The 18596-nt window shown below is 50.8% G+C and overlaps 1 protein-coding gene across 2 annotated transcripts in view; it reads left to right on the top strand.

Annotated features, from left to right (window-relative positions):
* Positions 1 to 18596, top strand: part of ITGA11 (integrin subunit alpha 11) — a 129966-nt gene that overhangs the window by 59888 nt on the left and 51482 nt on the right. For both annotated transcript variants that reach the window (XM_055436940.2, XM_088839942.1), the window contains exons 3-7: positions 2105 to 2205; positions 6585 to 6676; positions 9174 to 9288; positions 12084 to 12211; positions 13972 to 14120. In XM_055436940.2, coding sequence (XP_055292915.2) covers positions 2105 to 2205; positions 6585 to 6676; positions 9174 to 9288; positions 12084 to 12211; positions 13972 to 14120 — 585 coding nt within the window. The remainder of the gene's footprint in view (positions 1 to 2104; positions 2206 to 6584; positions 6677 to 9173; positions 9289 to 12083; positions 12212 to 13971; positions 14121 to 18596) is intronic.

Raw genomic sequence — 18596 nt, 5'->3', positions numbered from 1 at the left:
CTAGTTATACCCATTCCTGTTCATCGATGCCGTGTGGCATCTGTAAGTCCCCACAGCGATCCTGGGAGGTAAGCAGTGCTGGAATTGTTAACACATTTCACAGCCAAGAAAACCAAGGTCAGTGAACTTCTCCAGGCCACACAGCAACCCCTAGACTCTCAGCCCAAAGATCTTGCCCTGTAGGGGGGCGCCCACCAAGCTGTCCATGGGGCTCCAGCATTCCACTCTGTAAAATGGACAGCGTTGTGAGGAGTCTGCCTTCTCAGGCAGGACAGGGATCGCTTTTCTAAAAGATGGCCAGGTTTTGTTTTTTCTAATCTAGAACCTGTCCTGCTTGATTGTGTTCCTCGAAGGCACGCTTTCCAGAAAAGCATGTTCCCAGAGGGAACATCCCTCTGGGACACTTGGTCACAGACCAGGTTGACCTTGAAAATGGGAGCAGCCAGAAAAGCAAGCTTGGAGCCCAAACTTTCAAACTTTGTTTACTGACCTCTCTCTCTCTTTGGCTGGAAAAACATGCAGCAGCCTTGACCACATAGTCACGTGCAGAATTAAGTGGCCAAGTATCACATCGTCTAGACAAGTAGATTTTATGAGTCCAATTAAGTCCTGCCAATCAAAAATAGTCATGCTTAATAAGTGGATATATTTAGAATCTGTCATTATCTGGTCCCCAGGGGGAAACCTCAGCTCTTATTTCATAGACTTAATTTCAAACAGAGCTCTGTTAACTCCTACTTCGGACCTTAGTTTTCTCCTGATGGCTCAGAGCAGTGGGTGGGAAGCGGGCAGGAGAATAACAAGGAGAATAATAAGAATAAGAAGCCATGTAAGTCCTGTGTTGCCTGAACCTCCAGGTCCATCCCTCTCAACAATCTTAAGCCAGAAAATGAGCAATTGCTGCTTCTTTGGCTCACTTTGCTAGGGGTGGGAAGCTGCTGGGATAGCAGGGCTCCAGAAAGGTCTCTTCACTCCCAATGTGTCAGGTGTCCCTGTGCCCCTTGGGGTCTGGAAGACACCAGGGATGTGTGAGCCATGGCACCTCCTGCCAGGACAGCACAGCTGTACCTGGGAGCTTCTGGGTCACTGTCGGCACCAGGACCTGAGCCGGGCAGGCAGGTGGTGGCTGAGAGAGGGGCTGGCACCCAAAGCCTAAAGGGGTCCAGACATGCCAGAGGCAGGCGGAGATGAAGGGAAACAGTGCCCACTTTAAGGATTTTGCTTCCTGTCTGCACTAGGGCTCTGGCTGCCTGCTGGTGGGCCCCTCTGGGCCACCTCCAAAGATGTTGCCTGCTGGTGGGCCGGTGATGAGGGATAGAGGGGGCTTTGGGGGTGCTCTAAGGGGAGGCTGGGGCCATCCAGGCTGCAGTGGGCTTCTCCCTGGACTCGAGGGATGGTGGCGCTGCTGGGGCTTGGCCAGGTCTGGAGGAAGCTCTTTCTCTAGAAATACGTGTGCATGCAAACAATATGCATCAGTTCCCAGTGGCTGCATCATAAGTAAGCACAAAGTAGATGGCTTCCCGAAACAGAAGTTCACTCTCTCACAGTTCTGAAGGCCAGACCTCCAGAGTCAGGGTGTCAGCGGGCTCTACTCCATCGAAAGGATCTGGAAGAAATCGTTCTTCCTTATTCCAGCTTCCGGTGGCCCCAGGCATTCTTTGGCTGGCGGCAGCTTCCCTCCTAGCACCGTCTCCATTTCACATGGCTTCTTCTCCCACGGTCTCTCCTTGGTGTGTCTCCTGTAAGGACACATCACTGCATTGAGGGCCCACCTGGGTAATTCAAGATGACCTCCTCTTGAGATCTTTAACTACAATTGCAAAAACCCTTTTCCCAAATAAGGTCACAAAGACAGAGGCTCAAGGGCCAGTTGGGTGGCCACCCCTGGCCACTCTTTAGCCCTTCTGGCTGCCTCTCCCCGCAAGCCCCCTCTCCCAGGGGGACGAAGGTCTGAGTCTGATGAAGGTCTGCAGGGGCTACCCCTCCAGGATTCCCTCCACTCTCCCTACCCCAACCTCCCCTCAACACAGCCCTGCAGATTCCATTCTTTGCCAGAAAGGAGAACCTCCCCCAGCATCTTCACTTGTCTTCTTTTCCTTCCCAGGCTTGTCGTTGGCGCCCCATTGGAAACCAATGGCCACCAGAAGACGGGAGACGTGTACAAGTGTCCAGTGGCCCACGGGAACTGCACCAAGCTCAACCTGGGTAACGTGGGCTGTCCACAGGGAGGCCAACCATTGTCCAGAGAGAGGCAGGCACTGAAGCACATCCCTGCCTCCAGCCATACTGGCTTCTCGCAGCTGCCCTGGGAGCTGACCCAACTGGTATTGCTGCCCCATTTTACAGATGAGGAAGCTGAGGCCAGAGAGAGAAAGCAACTTTCTCACAGTCACACAGCTGGTCAGAAGCTGACCAGAATTCACACCCAGGTCTTCAGTGTCCCAGGCCATGGCTCTTTCTGCCTCATCCATGGCCCCTCAACTCAGGGGAACAGGAACACCTCCTATCTTTTTTATTTCCTGACTTTGAAATAACAATAATGGCCATCATTCATATGTCTTCCAAAAAGTTTGTTTGAATTTTTCTGTAACATCTTATGGAAACCCCCAAGCGAACTTTTTGGCCAACCCAATATGTGTTCACCTAATGCCAGGCACTGGTTTAAGCACTTTTGGGTATTTTTTGACTCATTAAATCCCAGCAACAACAGTATGAGATTTAATCATCAACAGCAGCCGGTGGAAGTGAGGGGACCTGCCTGGGGTCAGCTAATAAGCAGCAAGTCCAGGACAATGACCCAGGCAGTCTGCAGCCACCCTTTAGCCTTTAACTGCCCAGCACTGCTTTTCTGAAATGGTGACTCTTCCTCCCTGCAGAGCCCTGGGGCCCAAGGCAGAGGCTGTGCACAGCCTCAAGGGCTCCCAATCTTTGCGTCCACACCCCTGTGTGTTCACTGTCCACTAAGGCACACACACCACTTCTCTAAAGCATTTCTGCTTTGTCCTAAAGATCTGACAGTGGCCAGGCCTTGGGCTGAGGTCCCACGTGGGATAAGCCGTGATTCTAGGACTGACCTTCCCTGGGGTAGGGCTCTTGGCCTTCCGCTCTTCCAGGAGGGGATCCTCCATCCTAGAGGACTGGGCCGGGGCCCTCTGGGGAGGCTGTGAGGGGAGCTGGGCCTGGCGGGGGAGATGGCAGAGCTTCAAGTGATAAGCAGATGGATGAAAAGGCTACATCAAAGAGAAAGCCCCAGAACCCAGATCCCTTGGGCAGCCAGCTGTCCCAGCACACAGCACTCAATGTCAGCGCGGTGGGTGGAAAGTTCAGACCCCAGCACAGCCGTGGCCCAGGCTTCATGAGGAAATGGTCCACAGTGGGCAGGAGTCAGGCTGGCAGCTCATGGATCCCCGTCCTTACCACCCTGAGAGCCCAGGCTCCCTAAGAGGCCAAGCTGGAGTCTCCTTCTAGCTGTACAGTTTCCTTGCTGTATCTCCGGGGAGCCCACATGCTCTTTCTGAGCTGACGTTCACTCATGTGTGACCCTAGGATCAACTTCTGGTCTAATATGTCCCCCATGAGCACCTAGTGCATGCCAACCATGATGCTCGTTAACGGGGACACAGCAGGAACAAGGAGCCAAGGGCTCTGCTGGGAAGGCGTGGTTAGCGAGGAGACCAACTAGACAGCAGGACCGTCCCAGGTGAGGAGAGATATTGTGTGATGAACCAGGGGTTATGATGAGAGAGGCTGGGTGGGGAGGAGGTAGGAAGCGGGTTCTCCTTGGCAAGAGCACTGGGGTGGGGTGGTCGAACAAGCCTTCCCTGAGAAGGTAACTTTTGAGCAGATGTCCGATGATGAGTCAGTCCGGCAGGACCAGAGCATTCCAGGCAGAGGAGAAGCAAGTGCAAAGGTCCTGTGGAACAAATGAACTTGCTCTGTTGGAGGATGGGAAGAAGGACTGTGTGGCTCAGGCAGAGGGAGCAAGGCAGGTTTTGGGAGGCATGCACACAAGCCTGGGGTCTGGGCCACCGAGAAAAACCCCCTGGTCCAGGTGGGAACCAGACACATGAATCCATCATTTAAGAGTTTCCTCTACTGCTGTGGTTTCCAACGTGGACCTGATTTCCCTCCAAAGAAGGAGGAGCCTGAACTGGCAATGGCAGACAGGAACTGAGGCTTAACGTGGGAGGCAGTGGGCAGGGAACAGTGCGGAGGCCGAGGAAAAATACGAGTCTGGGAGCACCTCACTCGCGTTGTTTTTTCCTCCCAGCGGGGAGGCAGGGGGACCATCTGCTGGTCTGTCCTTATCCGCACAGTGGAAAACGCAAAGCATTAACCTGGGTTCTGGGTTTTCCTTTGGCAGCTCCAAGCTCCGATCCCCACTGAGCCAGGAATGTTCTTTCCTTTCTCTCCGGGGAAGTGAATGTCAGTCTTGCACACCTCGGTGTCGCAGAGTCTACTGGCCTCCGGCACTTTCTTCCCAAAGCCTGGATGAAGTCAGGGTTTTCATGAGGGGCGGGTGCTCAGGGAGGGGATGTGATTCTGGAGGGCAGGCCCTGTGTGAGGAGGAACCTGTGCCCCAGCCCCTCACACAGACCCACTGAGAAAGAGGTTAGTCTCCTTTGGTCATAGAGGGGGAGTTAGTGACTGCGTCAAATCCACGATTAGCAGAAGCTAGACTCCAACCCGAGGCTGTTACTCCAACACAAGGGTCTTCCCCACCATGGCAGCTGTATCTGGGCCCACAGTTTCGCTAAGGACTTTAGTCACTGAGGCAAGGAAGGGAGAGAGGCGGCGGGGTGAGGACGGGGCACCCCTTAAACAAAGGAAGGGCAGAATTCTCTAAGTCCCTGAGGGGAGAAAGTGACCCAGTTGGGGTTTGGAGCCTCCTCTCCAGGCTTCTCATTCCCTACCTCTGCCACCACGGCCCTGCAGGCAGATGGGGAGACTCAGGATGTGTAACATTGGCTGTCCTGGATTCAAGTCCCCGCGCTATCGTTTACCAGTGATTGACATTATATTAATGGAAGTCACCATCCCTTGCATGGGCTTCTCAGGTGGCTCAGTGGTAAAGAATCCACCTGCCTATCCAGGATACACTCAGGGTTCGATTCCTGAGTCAGGAAGGTCCCCTGGAGAAGGGAATGGCTACCCATTCCAGTATTCTTGCCTGAAGAATTCCATGGACAACAGTCCCAGGGGTCGCAAAGAGTCAGACGCAACTTAGCAACTAAACAACAACAAAACCCCTCTGCACACCTTGACTTTCCCCTCTATAAAATGGAAACGGTGGCCCCTGGAACGCCCAGGATCAAGAGGGGGTCCTGGGAGGGTGGATGCGGGCAGCACTTTGTAAGTGTAAAGCACCATAAAAGCGCCAGGGTTATTAGTATGATTTTCTCTCTAGTTTGTTTGGACAGAAAAAACAGAAAACAATCCCAGGCACTGGTAGCACAGCCAAGAGGGGCTGGATTTCAAAAGGAACCTTCCTACAAACTGCAGGAAACCAAGGGGAAAAACAACAAACACAGTTGCCCTGTCCTCAGCCCACAGTGCTGTCGGCTGTCTGAAGTTCTGGCCTCTGCCTGTGCCTGGGCCCAGGTCCTGCTGGCCTGGGCCCCGGAGGGTTGGCCAACTCTTCACACTTCCAATCGCCAGCAGAGCTAAATGTTCTTAGAGATCACACCCCTCCCCTCAAGCACAGAAAACATCTAGGCTCTGTTCACAGTACACGAGGACTGCTTACTGGGGCTTAACAAAATGCCCGACTCGCTTTCCCCTAAACTCTACCCACCTCCCAGGTGCCTGCACACACACACACACACACACACACACAGGGGGATTCAAGCTCACATCTTTCCCTTCAGTGGCCTGACAGAATGATCTGGTAAAACCTTCCCCAGTGTAAATGACTCAGTAATTTTAATCTGCCACGACCTTCTCCCTCCACCCAGTCAGCTGATAATCCTTCACCTTCTTCTGGGGACCAGCCACAGAAGGACATTCTTGGGCAAGACCTTGGACCTCTAGAAGGCTCTTGTTAAGTTGGCTATTTGTTCCCTGTGAGAAAGAATCAGTTAGCTTGTGTCAGTTTATCAGCTGAGCAGAGGACTGGACCCTGAGGTAGCTGGACAGGGGACTGGTCAGTGTTGATGGCAGGTTGGCTTGAAGAAAAACGTGGAAGAGACACCGCATAGAGGAGCTGGAGGAGCCAGCCTCAGTGGGGTGCCCTGGGATGTTTGGGGTGGGACACAGAGAACTGGCTGGAGGAGGGAAAGCTCTGGATTAGGAGATGGAAAGCCCTGCCACGTGCTTCCGGTGTGACTCTGGGCAGCTTGCTTGGCCTCTCTGAGCTTCATATTCCTCATCTCACACCGAATTGAGGGGCAGTACTCAGATGAACTTTGGGCAGGGCCTTAGTAAACCGTGAAGGGCTCACTGATCTGCAGACGCGCGAGGGGCCCAGAGGGGCGGGCAGGAGGGGAGAGGACCCTGCTTGCCTCTGCCCTGGGCCCCTCTGGTGGCCAGCTGGGCAGCCGGCGGGCAGGAGGGACTGTAGGCTGAACCTCTCCATTCCACCCCAGGAAGGGTCACCCTATCCAATGTGTCCGAGAGGAAGGACAACATGCGTCTCGGCCTGAGCCTGGCCACCAACCCCAAGGACAACAGCTTCCTGGTAAGAGCCGCCCACCAGCCCTCTTTCTAACCCCCAGCCCTTCCTGCCCGCACAGGGCCTCTGCTCCAGGCCGCAAGGGACATGGGGTGGCTGAACATGCCTGCCCACCAGACTACCTGTTCCTGCGTGCCCCAGGAGCAGCCCCCCATCCAGCTTCCTGCCCGTGCCATTCTGTCTACTGGGACCCTAAACATTTTCGGGGGACAAGTCAGACAAGAAAAAGGATTGAGCCCTTTTGTGTACATTCCCTTTGGAGGTGGGGTCGGGGGGAGCTTGGAGCAGCCAGCCTAAAAAGGAACAGGGATAAAGATTATTAACAGTTCAGTAGGGTGGGGGGGGGCTATCCTGTTCTTTGGGGAGCCAATGTCCAAGGCAGAGGCCGAATCTCCACTCCAGACCTGACGAAAGAGTCAGGACACACCACACAGCCTGAGAAGACGTGGAGCGGAAGTCATAAATGAGTGAACGCAGAGTTTCTGCAATAAAGGGAAGGATAAAGAGCGGCAGGCCACCTGAACTGCACGGGGATCAGACAGGAAGGTTTCCTGGAGAATGTTTGTGTTTTGTCTTTAAAGAAGAAACTAGTCTTGGCAAGGAAGAAAAAGTAAGGAGTACTTGGGCTGAGGTGGTAGAGATATTCATTCATTTAAACTGTCTTTTGAGTTCTTACAATGAACTGAGCCTGATGCTGGGCACTGGGGATTCAGCAGTCTGCAGAGCTCCCTGCCCTCCTGTAGCCTCCATTCTGCTTGGGGGCATGATGATAACAGACGAGTAATATGAACATGCTGTTGGGACAGAAAGTCAGCAGCACTAGGTGCCGGGAGTTCTCTGCACCCGCCCAGGCAAGCATATGCAAGCTTTGCACACTGGGCGGGGGCAGGAGGCCTGATTGATTGACACTGCCTGCCCCTTGCCACCACGTTCGAGTAAACCACCATGAATGTGGGTGATCCTGGGACTGATGGTTCCTAGAAACAGCTGCAAGAGAAGATTTCAGAGAAAAATGACCCCGAAAAGCCCAATAAAATGCACCACTCATTTTAAGATAGGAAAGCTAGTATCACTCTCTGCTCTCACCCATCAGCCCATTTCTGCTGACAAATGAGACACCAGGGCGGCGAGTTGACTGGGATACTCAGAGATTTGACAGGAGCACAGTGGCTCTACCAGGGAGAGTTCCGAGGTGCCTCAGTATATGGTCAGCCCACAGCCCTCATCACCTCCCACCAAGGGCGACAGGATCCCTGGTCCTGTCCACAAATACTTGTCAGGGGCTTTGGTCTGACCCCCTTCTCCGTCTGAGGTTCCTTGTCATACCCTATCAACTTGATTTCACTGACTTCACAAGATGGAATGAAGGTCCGAGAGGGAAGGTGTGACACAACCCCTGGGGCCTCTGTGGGGAGGTTAAGACCCTAGTTTGTAAATACCAGCCTTTGTTAACTCCTTCACTCATCAGCCCATCCCCCAACAAATGTCCTTCCCCCTAGTCATCTCTCCATCCATCCATTCATTCAGCCACCCGTCTGTCTGCATGTCAGTCTACCCCCTCATCCTCCCATCTAATCATTGATCCCTTCCCACATCCGCCCACCATCCATCCATGCACCATCCATCCTTCCTCCGTTCACTCATCCATCATCCATCCATCATTCTTCTATCCCCCCAGCCATGATCCATTCATCACTATCCATTATTCATCTCCCATTATTCATTCTCCCCCACTTCCAGAAATAACTTGCAGAAGCTTCAACAAACGACATAGATAAAACAAAACCTTTAAAATCTGAGTTTAAAAAGAAAGCTCATTAAATAAAGGGATTGGAAGCGGAACAATTATTCTTCCACACCAAAAGAAATAACAGCATAAAATTTATTCTTGAGTTCCCCAGCAGCAGGACAAAAATGAAGACAGAAGCTGGGCTTTCGTTTTCAATGACTCTGAGAGGACTCATCATTCAGTCTTTAAATGAGGGGCTGACATTGATGTTTTGGTAACAAATTTCAGAGAAAGAGCAGAAACACACTTTTTCCTTTCCCTAGTAAGAGCCATGGGCATGTTGTTGGGACCCTATCCTGGAAGTTTGCCCAGTAATGACCTTCAGGTGACCTCTTCAGGAAGACCTTTGAAGGGTCCCCTCCCATGGATGACAAGGTTTTCTTGACTCCTGTGTGGTGGGAGGGGTGGACAAGCAGGGGAAAGAGAGTCACACCCCAGATGATGGGGTGGAGAAGGGAACCCTTGAAAATACAACAATGGCAGACTCCAAGGTTAGTTAATCTCCCTTCCACCTGAAACCAAGGGAACTGGTACATGTTACCGCAAGAGAGATTTCAGTTAGACTTGGAGAAGACCCTCTAAATCCTAAGGATACCAGGACTCAGGTGGAGGATTCTGTCTTGTGTCTTGGAGGGTGGGGCTGGGCGAAAGTCTGTTGGGCCCGGACCCTCCCTGAGGCCCCCACTGACCGGGGGTCCATACTGTGCTCCACAGGCCTGCAGCCCGCTCTGGTCGCACGAGTGTGGGAGTTCCTACTACACCACAGGGATGTGTTCACGAGTCAACTCCAACTTCAGGTTCTCCAAGACCGTGGCCCCAGCTCTCCAAAGTAAGTGGCTTCCAATCTGTAGACTCAGGCTGAACAACCAGCAGTCCCTGGGAGGCCCCGAGCTCTGAACACCCCATCCCATGGCTACAAAGCAGAACTTAGACTCTAGCCCTGCCCGGCTCCGGCTCTCTGGGTAAACTCTAGGGTCACAATCCTGGCCCACCCTCCCCTACAGAGTGATGGTGGGGGAGTTAAGGTTATGAAGACCATCCTGACAGCCAGAGAGGCTCTTTGCAAACCTGAGTGAGGAAGAGATGGCCAGGTTGCCGTGTATAGCAGGCAGGCTGTGCACTGCACAAATCTGGGGATGTGGTTCGCTTAGACTACAGTGTGAATGGTGCCCTCTGATGTTACACAGTGCAGCTACCCTGTAGGTGCAGGGCCAAGGAGAACAGAAGTATTCCTGGTAATAGTCCCATCTAAACCGTTTTCCTGGGCATGAGGAAGCACTGCCCCGCTTTCCTGGGGCCTCATGGAACACAAACCTCCCACTCTCTCCCCACCTGCCAGGAAAGTCTGGGACATCAAGTGCAGACCTTGCCTCTGGCTTGGCTCCGAGCCTCACTATTTCCTGTGGGCTGAATACCATGGCCCAAGCAGCTGCAGCCTGCTTTATTGAGGGTGAGGGCATCAGCTCCTCCAGCTAAAGGCAGCCTCCCTCGGAACAACAGCGCCCAGAGACAGAAGGCGGTGCGTGGAGGAGCAGGGAGGAAGGGTCAGTCCCACGGGGGCTGGGAAGTGATCCTCTTGGGGGTGCTGAGGGGGCTCTGATTCTGTTCTCACACAACATCAGCGGGAGAGCAGAGGCAGTGGTGGGCAGGGAGGAGGGCTGCGGCAGGTCACAGGAGGTGTGTCTCCCACTCTGGAGCTACTTTTCCCTCTGGGCTGAGGTGTGACCACCTCAGCCTCCCAGAACCTCCTCCTCCTCATCCGGCTGACCAGCAGATCAGACCTCAGGACATTACCCCTTGCCCCCGCCACCTCTGCCCACACCACGGAGGCTCTAACTCAGCAGGTCTAGGATGAGGCCCCAGGTACGTGTACACACGTGTGGGCACTTGCGTTCAGAAGCGTGTTCAGCCGTGTTTAAAAACCACAGACCTAAAGCAAGGCTCTTCCTGCTGCTGCTGCTGCTGCTAAGTCACTTCAGTCGTGTCCAACTCTGTGTGACCCCATAGATGGAAGCCCACCAGGCTCCCGCATCCCTGGGATTCTCCAGGCAAGAACACTGGAGTGGGTTGCCATTTCCTTCTCCAAAGTGTGAAAGTGAAGTCGCTCAGTCATGTCCGACCCTTAGAGACCCCATGGACTGCAGCCCACCAGGCTCCTCCATGAGGTGTCTTGAAAAAATTTTTGAAATCTTAAGAAAGAAATCATTACTAATAAATGCATTCTAATAATAAAACTGGCTTTAAAAGAAACCTGGTCCCTACCAATAGATTAGAAGCCCCCCCCGCAATCAAGGCGTTTCTGTCTGGTGTCCTCGCAGCTGCCGTCGCCACGCAGCACTCCAGCACGCACTGGACCCACGGGTGTGGGGCTGTGGAATGCTAGAGAAGGACAGAGTTATCGGGCACCGTCAGCCTGGAGGCACAGGACCATCACACGCTGCATGTAGCGTGCAGACGAGACGAGAGCCTTCCACACAGCTTCTCCTGAAGCAGAGGCAACCCTGGGCAGCCGAGTCTCCTCTAAAGAGCAGCCTCTAAAGTGCTCTCCCAGTCACAGAGCCTGAGACGGGCACCTGGGCTCAAACCCACCACCTTGCCCTCCTGGAGCCCTGCTGTCAACATGCTGCACCTCCTCAATACAGGAGTAGCTGGAGTGGCTGACTCACAAAGCGCCCCCCGCTACATTGCTGTGAAGTAGATTTATTTGAAAATAGTGTGAAAATCCTCCAGTGAAAATAAGCAGGTGCCCAGTATTTCAATGTGGTACAGTTTAGTATATATCATGTCAGATTCATGATATCTTCATTCAGAGTCACCCCAGCTGTTTCACAAACAGAAATCAATTCCTTAGATGTTAAAGGAAGCTTTTCCCTGTTGTCATGGCACCAAGGTGTCATTGTTCATGCTGTTGCTATTATTCATTTTAGTTGGTATTCATATTACAAGAATATAGAGAAGCTTTCAGACTCAAAGCAGAGATCAAGGCACAAGAGCTCGACCTGATGATGTCATTACCACATCAACAAACTGGTTTGGTTAAAAAAATAACGTGGGGATCAGCTAAGATTCTTGAGTTCAGCCCGGGAAGCACCACCTTGTTAACTCCTCGTAGCAATCCTCCACTACCATTATGCCTCTTTTACAGAAGCGAAAACCGATGCCAAGTTGTTAAGTAACTTGCCCAAGGTCAAAGCCAGAGGTCAAACAGTCTGATGCCAGATTCTACATTTCTAGCCATTACACCATGCCTCCCTCCTAAGAAGTGAAGCCCATTCATTCGCACTGAAAGTGGTAAATGCCAGCCTGCCCATTACTTAAAATACACAATAATGAACTACTGATTTAGGCAGTGTTGGCTGCCTCCCAAACAAGGACCAGCCAGTGATGGTCAGTTCCTGATGAGGAGCAGAGGCATTCTGGCTTAACTGATGCTGTGTTTAGACAGCCAGCTCAGAGCCATGGAGCAGCGTCAGGAATTCCTAGGCTCCTCTCTCATGTGGCCCAAATAAATGTTCAGCCTGAAGACAGCTCCCAGGCCCGGCTTCCTTGGACAATCATTCAGGGAACCAGAGATTTTCAGACACTGGCTCCTGGGGTAGCTGTGACCATGCCTTCACTTCCCAGGGTGCCAGACCTACATGGACATCGTCATTGTCCTGGACGGCTCCAACAGCATCTACCCCTGGGTGGAGGTTCAGCACTTCCTCATCAACATCCTGAAGAAGTTTTACATTGGCCCTGGGCAGATCCAGGTGAGCAGGGCTGGGATTCTCTCCTCCTCCGAACAGGGTCCCCCAAACCCATGGCAGATGCTGCCCTGAGGTGTGGGGGAGTGTCTTTGCATGCACTAGAAAGATGTAAGTGAAAGGGCCAGCAACAGGGCCCTGCAACCCAAGTCACCCATCTCCGCTGGGCACATCAAGGGACAGTTTGGGACATCATTGGGTGGGTCAACCACTGTCCTCTGGGATGGACACCATCTATTAAAAAATACTTTGATCAGCCAGAGAGTGAGAAGGCAGCAGAATCCTGCTAGGTGAGGCAGGGGGAGAATCAGACACTTTGATCTTGGAGAAGAGACTGGGGAAGTAGTCACAGCTGCCAGCACATATTTGAAATGCTGCCTAGCCAGTGAGGGGGGAGGTTTATTCAGTATTGTTTTGGCAGGCCAAATGAGGACCAGTGAATAGAAATGACAAGGTGGCAGATTTCAAGTCATCTAAGACATTATTTATTTAATAATTTTATTTATTTAGTTATTTTTGGCTGTGCTGGGTCTTCGTTGCCATGCAGGCTTTTGCAGGGGCTCCTCTATTGGTAGTACACGGGCTCATAGTCATGGTTGCTCCAGGGCATGTGGATCTTCCCAGAGCAGGGATCAAACCCATGTCTTCTGCATTGACAGGCAGACTGTCTACAACTGAGCCATTAGGAAAGCCCTAAGAAATTGTTTTGTAGCAATCAATGCTGTTAAAAAGGGAGTGGGCTTTCTCATAAAGTGATGAGTCCCCTATCCCTGGGAGATCATCTTTTAGGGTATGCCAGGTGAGAATTCAGCATTCAGAAATGCACCTTTACCAAATAAACTCTGAGGGCCCATCCAACAATAATATTTGCTCATTCTAGTCCTACTACAGGTAGGTTTTGTTTATTCTTTTAAGATTTTGTTTCAGTTCAGTTCAGTTCAGTCGCTCAGTCGTGTCCGACTCTGCGACCCCATGAATCACAGCACACCAGGCCTCCCTGTCCATCACCAACTCCCGGAGTTCACTCAAACTCATGTCCATCGAGTCGGTGATGCCATCTAGCCACCTCATTTTCTGTCGTCCCCTTCTCCTCCCGCCCCCAATCCCTCCCAGCATCAAAGACTTTTCCAATGAGTCAACTCTTCGCATGAGGTGGCCAAAGTATTGGGTTTTCAGCTTTAGCATCAGTCCTTCCAATGAACACCCAGGATTGATCTCCTTTAGAATGGACTGGTTGGATCTCCTTGCAGTCCAAGGGACTCTCAAGAGTCTTCTCCAGCACCACAGTTCAAAAGCATCAATTCTTCGGCACTCAGCTTTCTTCACAGTCCAACTCTCAAATCCATACATGATTAATATTTGAGGCTAATTAATATTTCAGACTTCTCTTCCAAACTATAAAGAATCTTATTTCCAGATTTTGGTGAACAGTGCCATAGCCCACCCTCCCACACTGTTCCAGAGATTTTAGATTTCAATTCTATGCTCAACTTTTGTCTTTTTAAGTAAGAAACTTAATCTGCTGGATCTTTTAGGTCAGTCTCCTCTTTTGATAGGCACCTCCCACTCGTCTCACCAAGCCAGCCATTCATTCCCAGGACTTTCCAGAACCTGCTTCCCTTTGGCTTAATCCCTCTCCGTTCAGAAGGTCCCCAAGCCTCCTCACTCCTAAACAGTCCCAGAGAGATGACTCCAGGAGGCCTCATCAGCAAAGGGCAAGCCTTCAGGGGTCAAGACATTCTGTCGCCCTCTTCTTTTCCTCGCAGGTTGGAGTTGTGCAGTACGGTGAAGACGTGGTACACGAATTTCACCTCAATGACTACAGGTCTGTAAAGGACGTGGTGGAAGCTGCCAGCCACATTGAGCAGAGAGGAGGAACGGAAACCCGGACAGCATTTGGAATTGAATTTGCTCGGTAAAAATAATATAATAATAATTTTTCTAGATCTTAGATACTTTTATAGTTATCTATTGCTGCCACACAAAATTTAGTATCTGAAGAGACAACAATTAATCCCTCAAAGTACTGGGCATTGGCTGGGCTCAGCTGTCAGTCCTCCTTGGGTTCTCTCATGTGGTTGAAGTCTGGTGTTAGCTGGGGCTGTTGTCATCTGAAGGTTCAACTGGAATGGTCATCCAGAATGGCACGCTCACATGGCTGGCAGTGGAGGCTGGCCGTGGGCTGGGAGTTCAGCTGAGGCTGGCAATCTGAACCCCTGTGCGTGGGCATGCGGCTTGACACTCTCGCTTTATGGCAGTCAGCCTTTGAGAGGAAGTTTTCCACGGGACCCAGGCAGGAATTCCAAGACTGCCTGTGACCTAGCTTCAGAAGCCCCAGAATATAACTTCTGCCACAGTTTTCTTTTGGCTGTGCCACACAGAATGTGACATCTTAGTTCCTTGACTGGGGATTGAACCCCTGCCTCCTGCAGTGGAAGCATGGAGTCCTAACCACTGGACTACCAGGAAATTCCCTGCCATAGTCTACGAATGAGCAAGTCCCTAAGGCCAGCTCAAGTTCAAGGAGAAGAAATTTAATTTCCCTCCTTGATGGAGGAATGGCAAGGTCACGTCACAGAAGAGCCTTTGGGGGACAGGGGATATTTTTGCAGCCAACTTCGGGAAATATCTTCTACCACTGAGACCCTATCAAAAGTGTGTGGGTCGCATGAGGACAGCATCTTCTTGTGGGGTATTTTTCATCAGTGCAATGTGAGTAACAGAGTTAAATCTGACGTTACAGAGCCGTGAGGCTGGTTCTTTAAACGTGACGCAAGAACTCACTGCGATAATGAGTGTTATTCATAGCCGTCCAGGTAGCTGCGTGCTTATTCCAGTGACCCTGCCATTGCTCTGAACACTGGGCTCACCCACACTGGCACCAAGTGATTTTAAAGTCCGTTTCCCCAGATCTTTCCAGCTGTAGCCTAAACTCCCAAGATGACTGTGTCCACGGCATGGAGATTTAAGTGTATAAATTTTACACCTACAAATATGAGCTCTGCTGTGTTCACTGAGACCACAGTCCCCTTACCTTATAACGCCCCCTCGAGTAGGGTTAGTCAATGTATTTAGCAGAATTCCGCAATATGGGAGCTATTTAGTAGTGGCATGATTTCGTGTGGTCAAAGAGTAAGTTTTTTCCAACCTCATGACTCTTAATGATTATACGCTCGACCAGTGTATTTCTGTTTGCTGATAAAACTTGCACAAGCTTTTTCCCTAAATAAGCATCTCTGTTTGAAAAGATAGCTCTTACTCACCCTCCTGAGAAATGGGTCCTGGTTGCTGTTTTGTCTTCATGGGGGTGAGCCCCTGAGACCCCCGAGTAGGCCCTTGTGAACTGGCCAGTGGACAACTGAGGAAGCCCACAACCACTGAGCTATCAGTGAGAAGCTGACTGACTCCCAGTGGGGTGGAGCCCACTGATTCCATCTCATTTCGCAGCCCATCTCCCCCAGGTTAAGTGTAAGTGTGGGACTCACCTAGTGACTTGAACCATCATGACTCACAAGCACCGCTGGGGTGTGCAACCTCCACCTCAAGTGAACTTTCAAATCTGCTCTGCCTGGCCAAGTCTGCAGTCCAAATTACAGCCGGCTCCTTTTAAGGTCAAAGGTTTTCTTTCCTCACTCAGCTCTTCATAGTGCATTTTTTTCTGTGTACCTACTAAAATAAAAGATCCAGACCATGGACTTGAGGGTTTATAAAAATGGTAACTTGTGATCCCAGGCTTAATAGGGAAGCTCTGATAAGTGTCAGCCTAACTCAGTGAGGATGAGAGAGGGAAGGCTCCAAGGGAGGGTCTTGGGAGGACTGCCAGGATTGGGGGACATCTGACCTGTCCTAGGAAGATGCCAGGATTCCAGCAGGGAGAGGTAGAGAAGACATTCTCCCCCAGTAAGAACAGAGGAGAGGGAAAGTCAAGGAACATTTATGTTCAGAGCTTTGTTCTGAGCAGTTTGTGTTGCGGGGATAGTAAGCTCTGAAGCTGCAAAGAAGGTTTGGAACTAGATTATGAGAGTGGTACTGTTGTAGCCAAAGCAAGTGTGAGTGACCAGTGAAGGTTCTTAAGGACCAGAGTGTCCTTATTAGATGTGCCCGTGAAGGTGACTCTGGTAGCCACGTGTGGCTTTAGGGGAGGTGGCGGGACAGCATTGTGATGCCACCTTTGTTCAGTCAACACTTTTTATTGAGCATCTACCATATGCCTCACAGTTTTAGGTACTCACGATGAATCAGTGAACAAAATAGATAAATGTCTTGCCTTTGTGAAGCTGAGGGTGAGGCAGACAATAAGCAAAAAAAAAAAATAGTATGCCAGAAGATACAAGATATGGTGGAAAAATATTCTTGTTGTTTAGTCACTAAGTTATGTTCAACCCTTTGCAACCCCATCAACTGTAGACCATCAGGCTCCTCTGTCCATGGGATTATCCCAGCAAGGAATATTGGAGTGGGTTGCCATTTTCTTCTCCAGGGTATCTTCCTGACCCAGGGATCAAACCTGTGTCTCCTGCATCAGCATGTGAATTCTTTATCGCTGAGCCACTGGCAAGCCTGGGGTGGGGATGCAGGGTGGAAAATACAGCCTGGTGAAGGCAGTCAAGCAGGTTGGAGATGGAAGGCATTTAATCAGCATTAATGGGGAAGTCAGCGAAGGCTTCACTGAGAACTAACATTTGAGTGGAGACTTGAAGGAGGTGAGCAAGTTGGCTAGCGGGGTGCCGAGTGGAGGAAGTTCCAAGAGGGAGAAGCTCCGATAAAGGCCCTAAGACAAGGATGTGCCTGGTGGTCCCAGGATCAGGGAAGATTCCAGCAGGAGGAGGGGTCAGAAGGGTCACTGAGGGTCTGGTGAGCCACTGTCAGGACCTGGGAGAAATGGGAGCCAGGACAGGATTTGAGCAGAAAGGAGACATGACACGACCTGCTTTCTCCACCAGGTCACCCTGGCTTCCAGGTTCATGGAACCTATCATGAGTATAAAGCTCTCACTGCTCTCCAGGAAGTTACAGTCTAATTTACAAAGCAATGAATCCAAGTCTTTTACACAGTACAAATTCACAATTTTAAATCCGATGACTCATGCCAGTATTTATGCAATTACAGATTCATACAGATATTCACACCATTCCACTCTATGGAAATTTAATCCTGAAATGTCCTTGGCTCTATATGTAATAGAACCTGTGTTTCCCCTGCCATATTTTTTTCTCCTGAAGTTTTGTTCCTGGACCTGGCCCTCCAAGAAGGTCTGGGAGCATATTGAGTCTCCTCTGAGGGGCTCGTAGACTCCCTCCACTGAGTTGGGCTTCAGCCCAAAATATTCTCAATATTTTGTCCTGGCAAGTGTGCTTCAATCCACACCTCATACTAAAATTAGAGGGGTTTTTTTAAGCCAGCATATCCAGAATATCATAGAATTTCACAGAAAGTGGCAGAGGGTCTGTTTCTCTTAACCGGTAGCTTGAAAATGCTCTGAACTAATTTATACTAACTTTTGTGAGTTCCTCAGCATCTAAATCATGCATGTCAGCTCATCAGCTTGCCGTGTAACAAAAGATACCTCTGGTAACCAATGCCTTGGAGCCTGGAGGTGGAATTTAACCTGGCATCATGGTGCTTAAATCTGTGGGTCAGACCTATGAGGAATTGCTGCAGTGCCTAAGGATAACATTTGATTTTAGCTCCTTATTGGATAATTCAGAACCTCATGGTCTGAAGCAGAGTTGGCCACACAGGCACCAAAAGCTAGTGATGGTTCAGGAGCCAATTTTTTCTGCTTCATAGATTGGTCGCCAGCTGCGAGAGTCTGTCCACAGCGTGCCAGCCCCCAGGCCCCTGGCTGGACTGTCCAGCAGGCAGGCCAAGCACCTGCTCTGGCCACTGAAAACAAAATAAAAAGCAAGAAAGAAGAATATTTGTCATAGAATTTGATATTTAATAGTCCCCAAAATAGAATCAAAGTGGTTCTCCGGGGAAAAATCTTTGTCGCGCTTCATCACACACATTTGCTTGGGTGTTGAATTGCTCCGGTTCATCACCTTTTCAGATCTTAGGAAAGTGGTTCTCAAACCCCCGTGTTCATTAGAACTGTTGGAAAATTCCGGTGCCCAGGCCACACTCAGGAGATTCTGATTCCATGAGTCCAGGTGAGGCCTGGCATCATTTTGATTCCCCAGGTGATTCTAATGTGCGCTGGGGTTTTTGAACCATGAAATTAGGGCCTCTGAACTGTGGTGTTGGAGAAGACTCGAGAGTCCCTTGGACTGCAAAGAGATCCAACCAGTCCATTCTAAAGGAGATCAATCCTGGGTGTTCATTGGAAGGACTGATGCTAAAGCTGAAATTCCAATACTTTGGCCACCTCATGCGATGAGTTGACTCACTG

Source organism: Moschus berezovskii, chromosome 9 (genome assembly GCF_049115385.1).
Source record: "Moschus berezovskii isolate FMDL1 chromosome 9, NW_MosBer_1.0, whole genome shotgun sequence".
Taxonomy (NCBI): domain Eukaryota; kingdom Metazoa; phylum Chordata; class Mammalia; order Artiodactyla; family Moschidae; genus Moschus; species Moschus berezovskii.
This window is presented reverse-complemented; position numbering and strand designations above follow the sequence as displayed.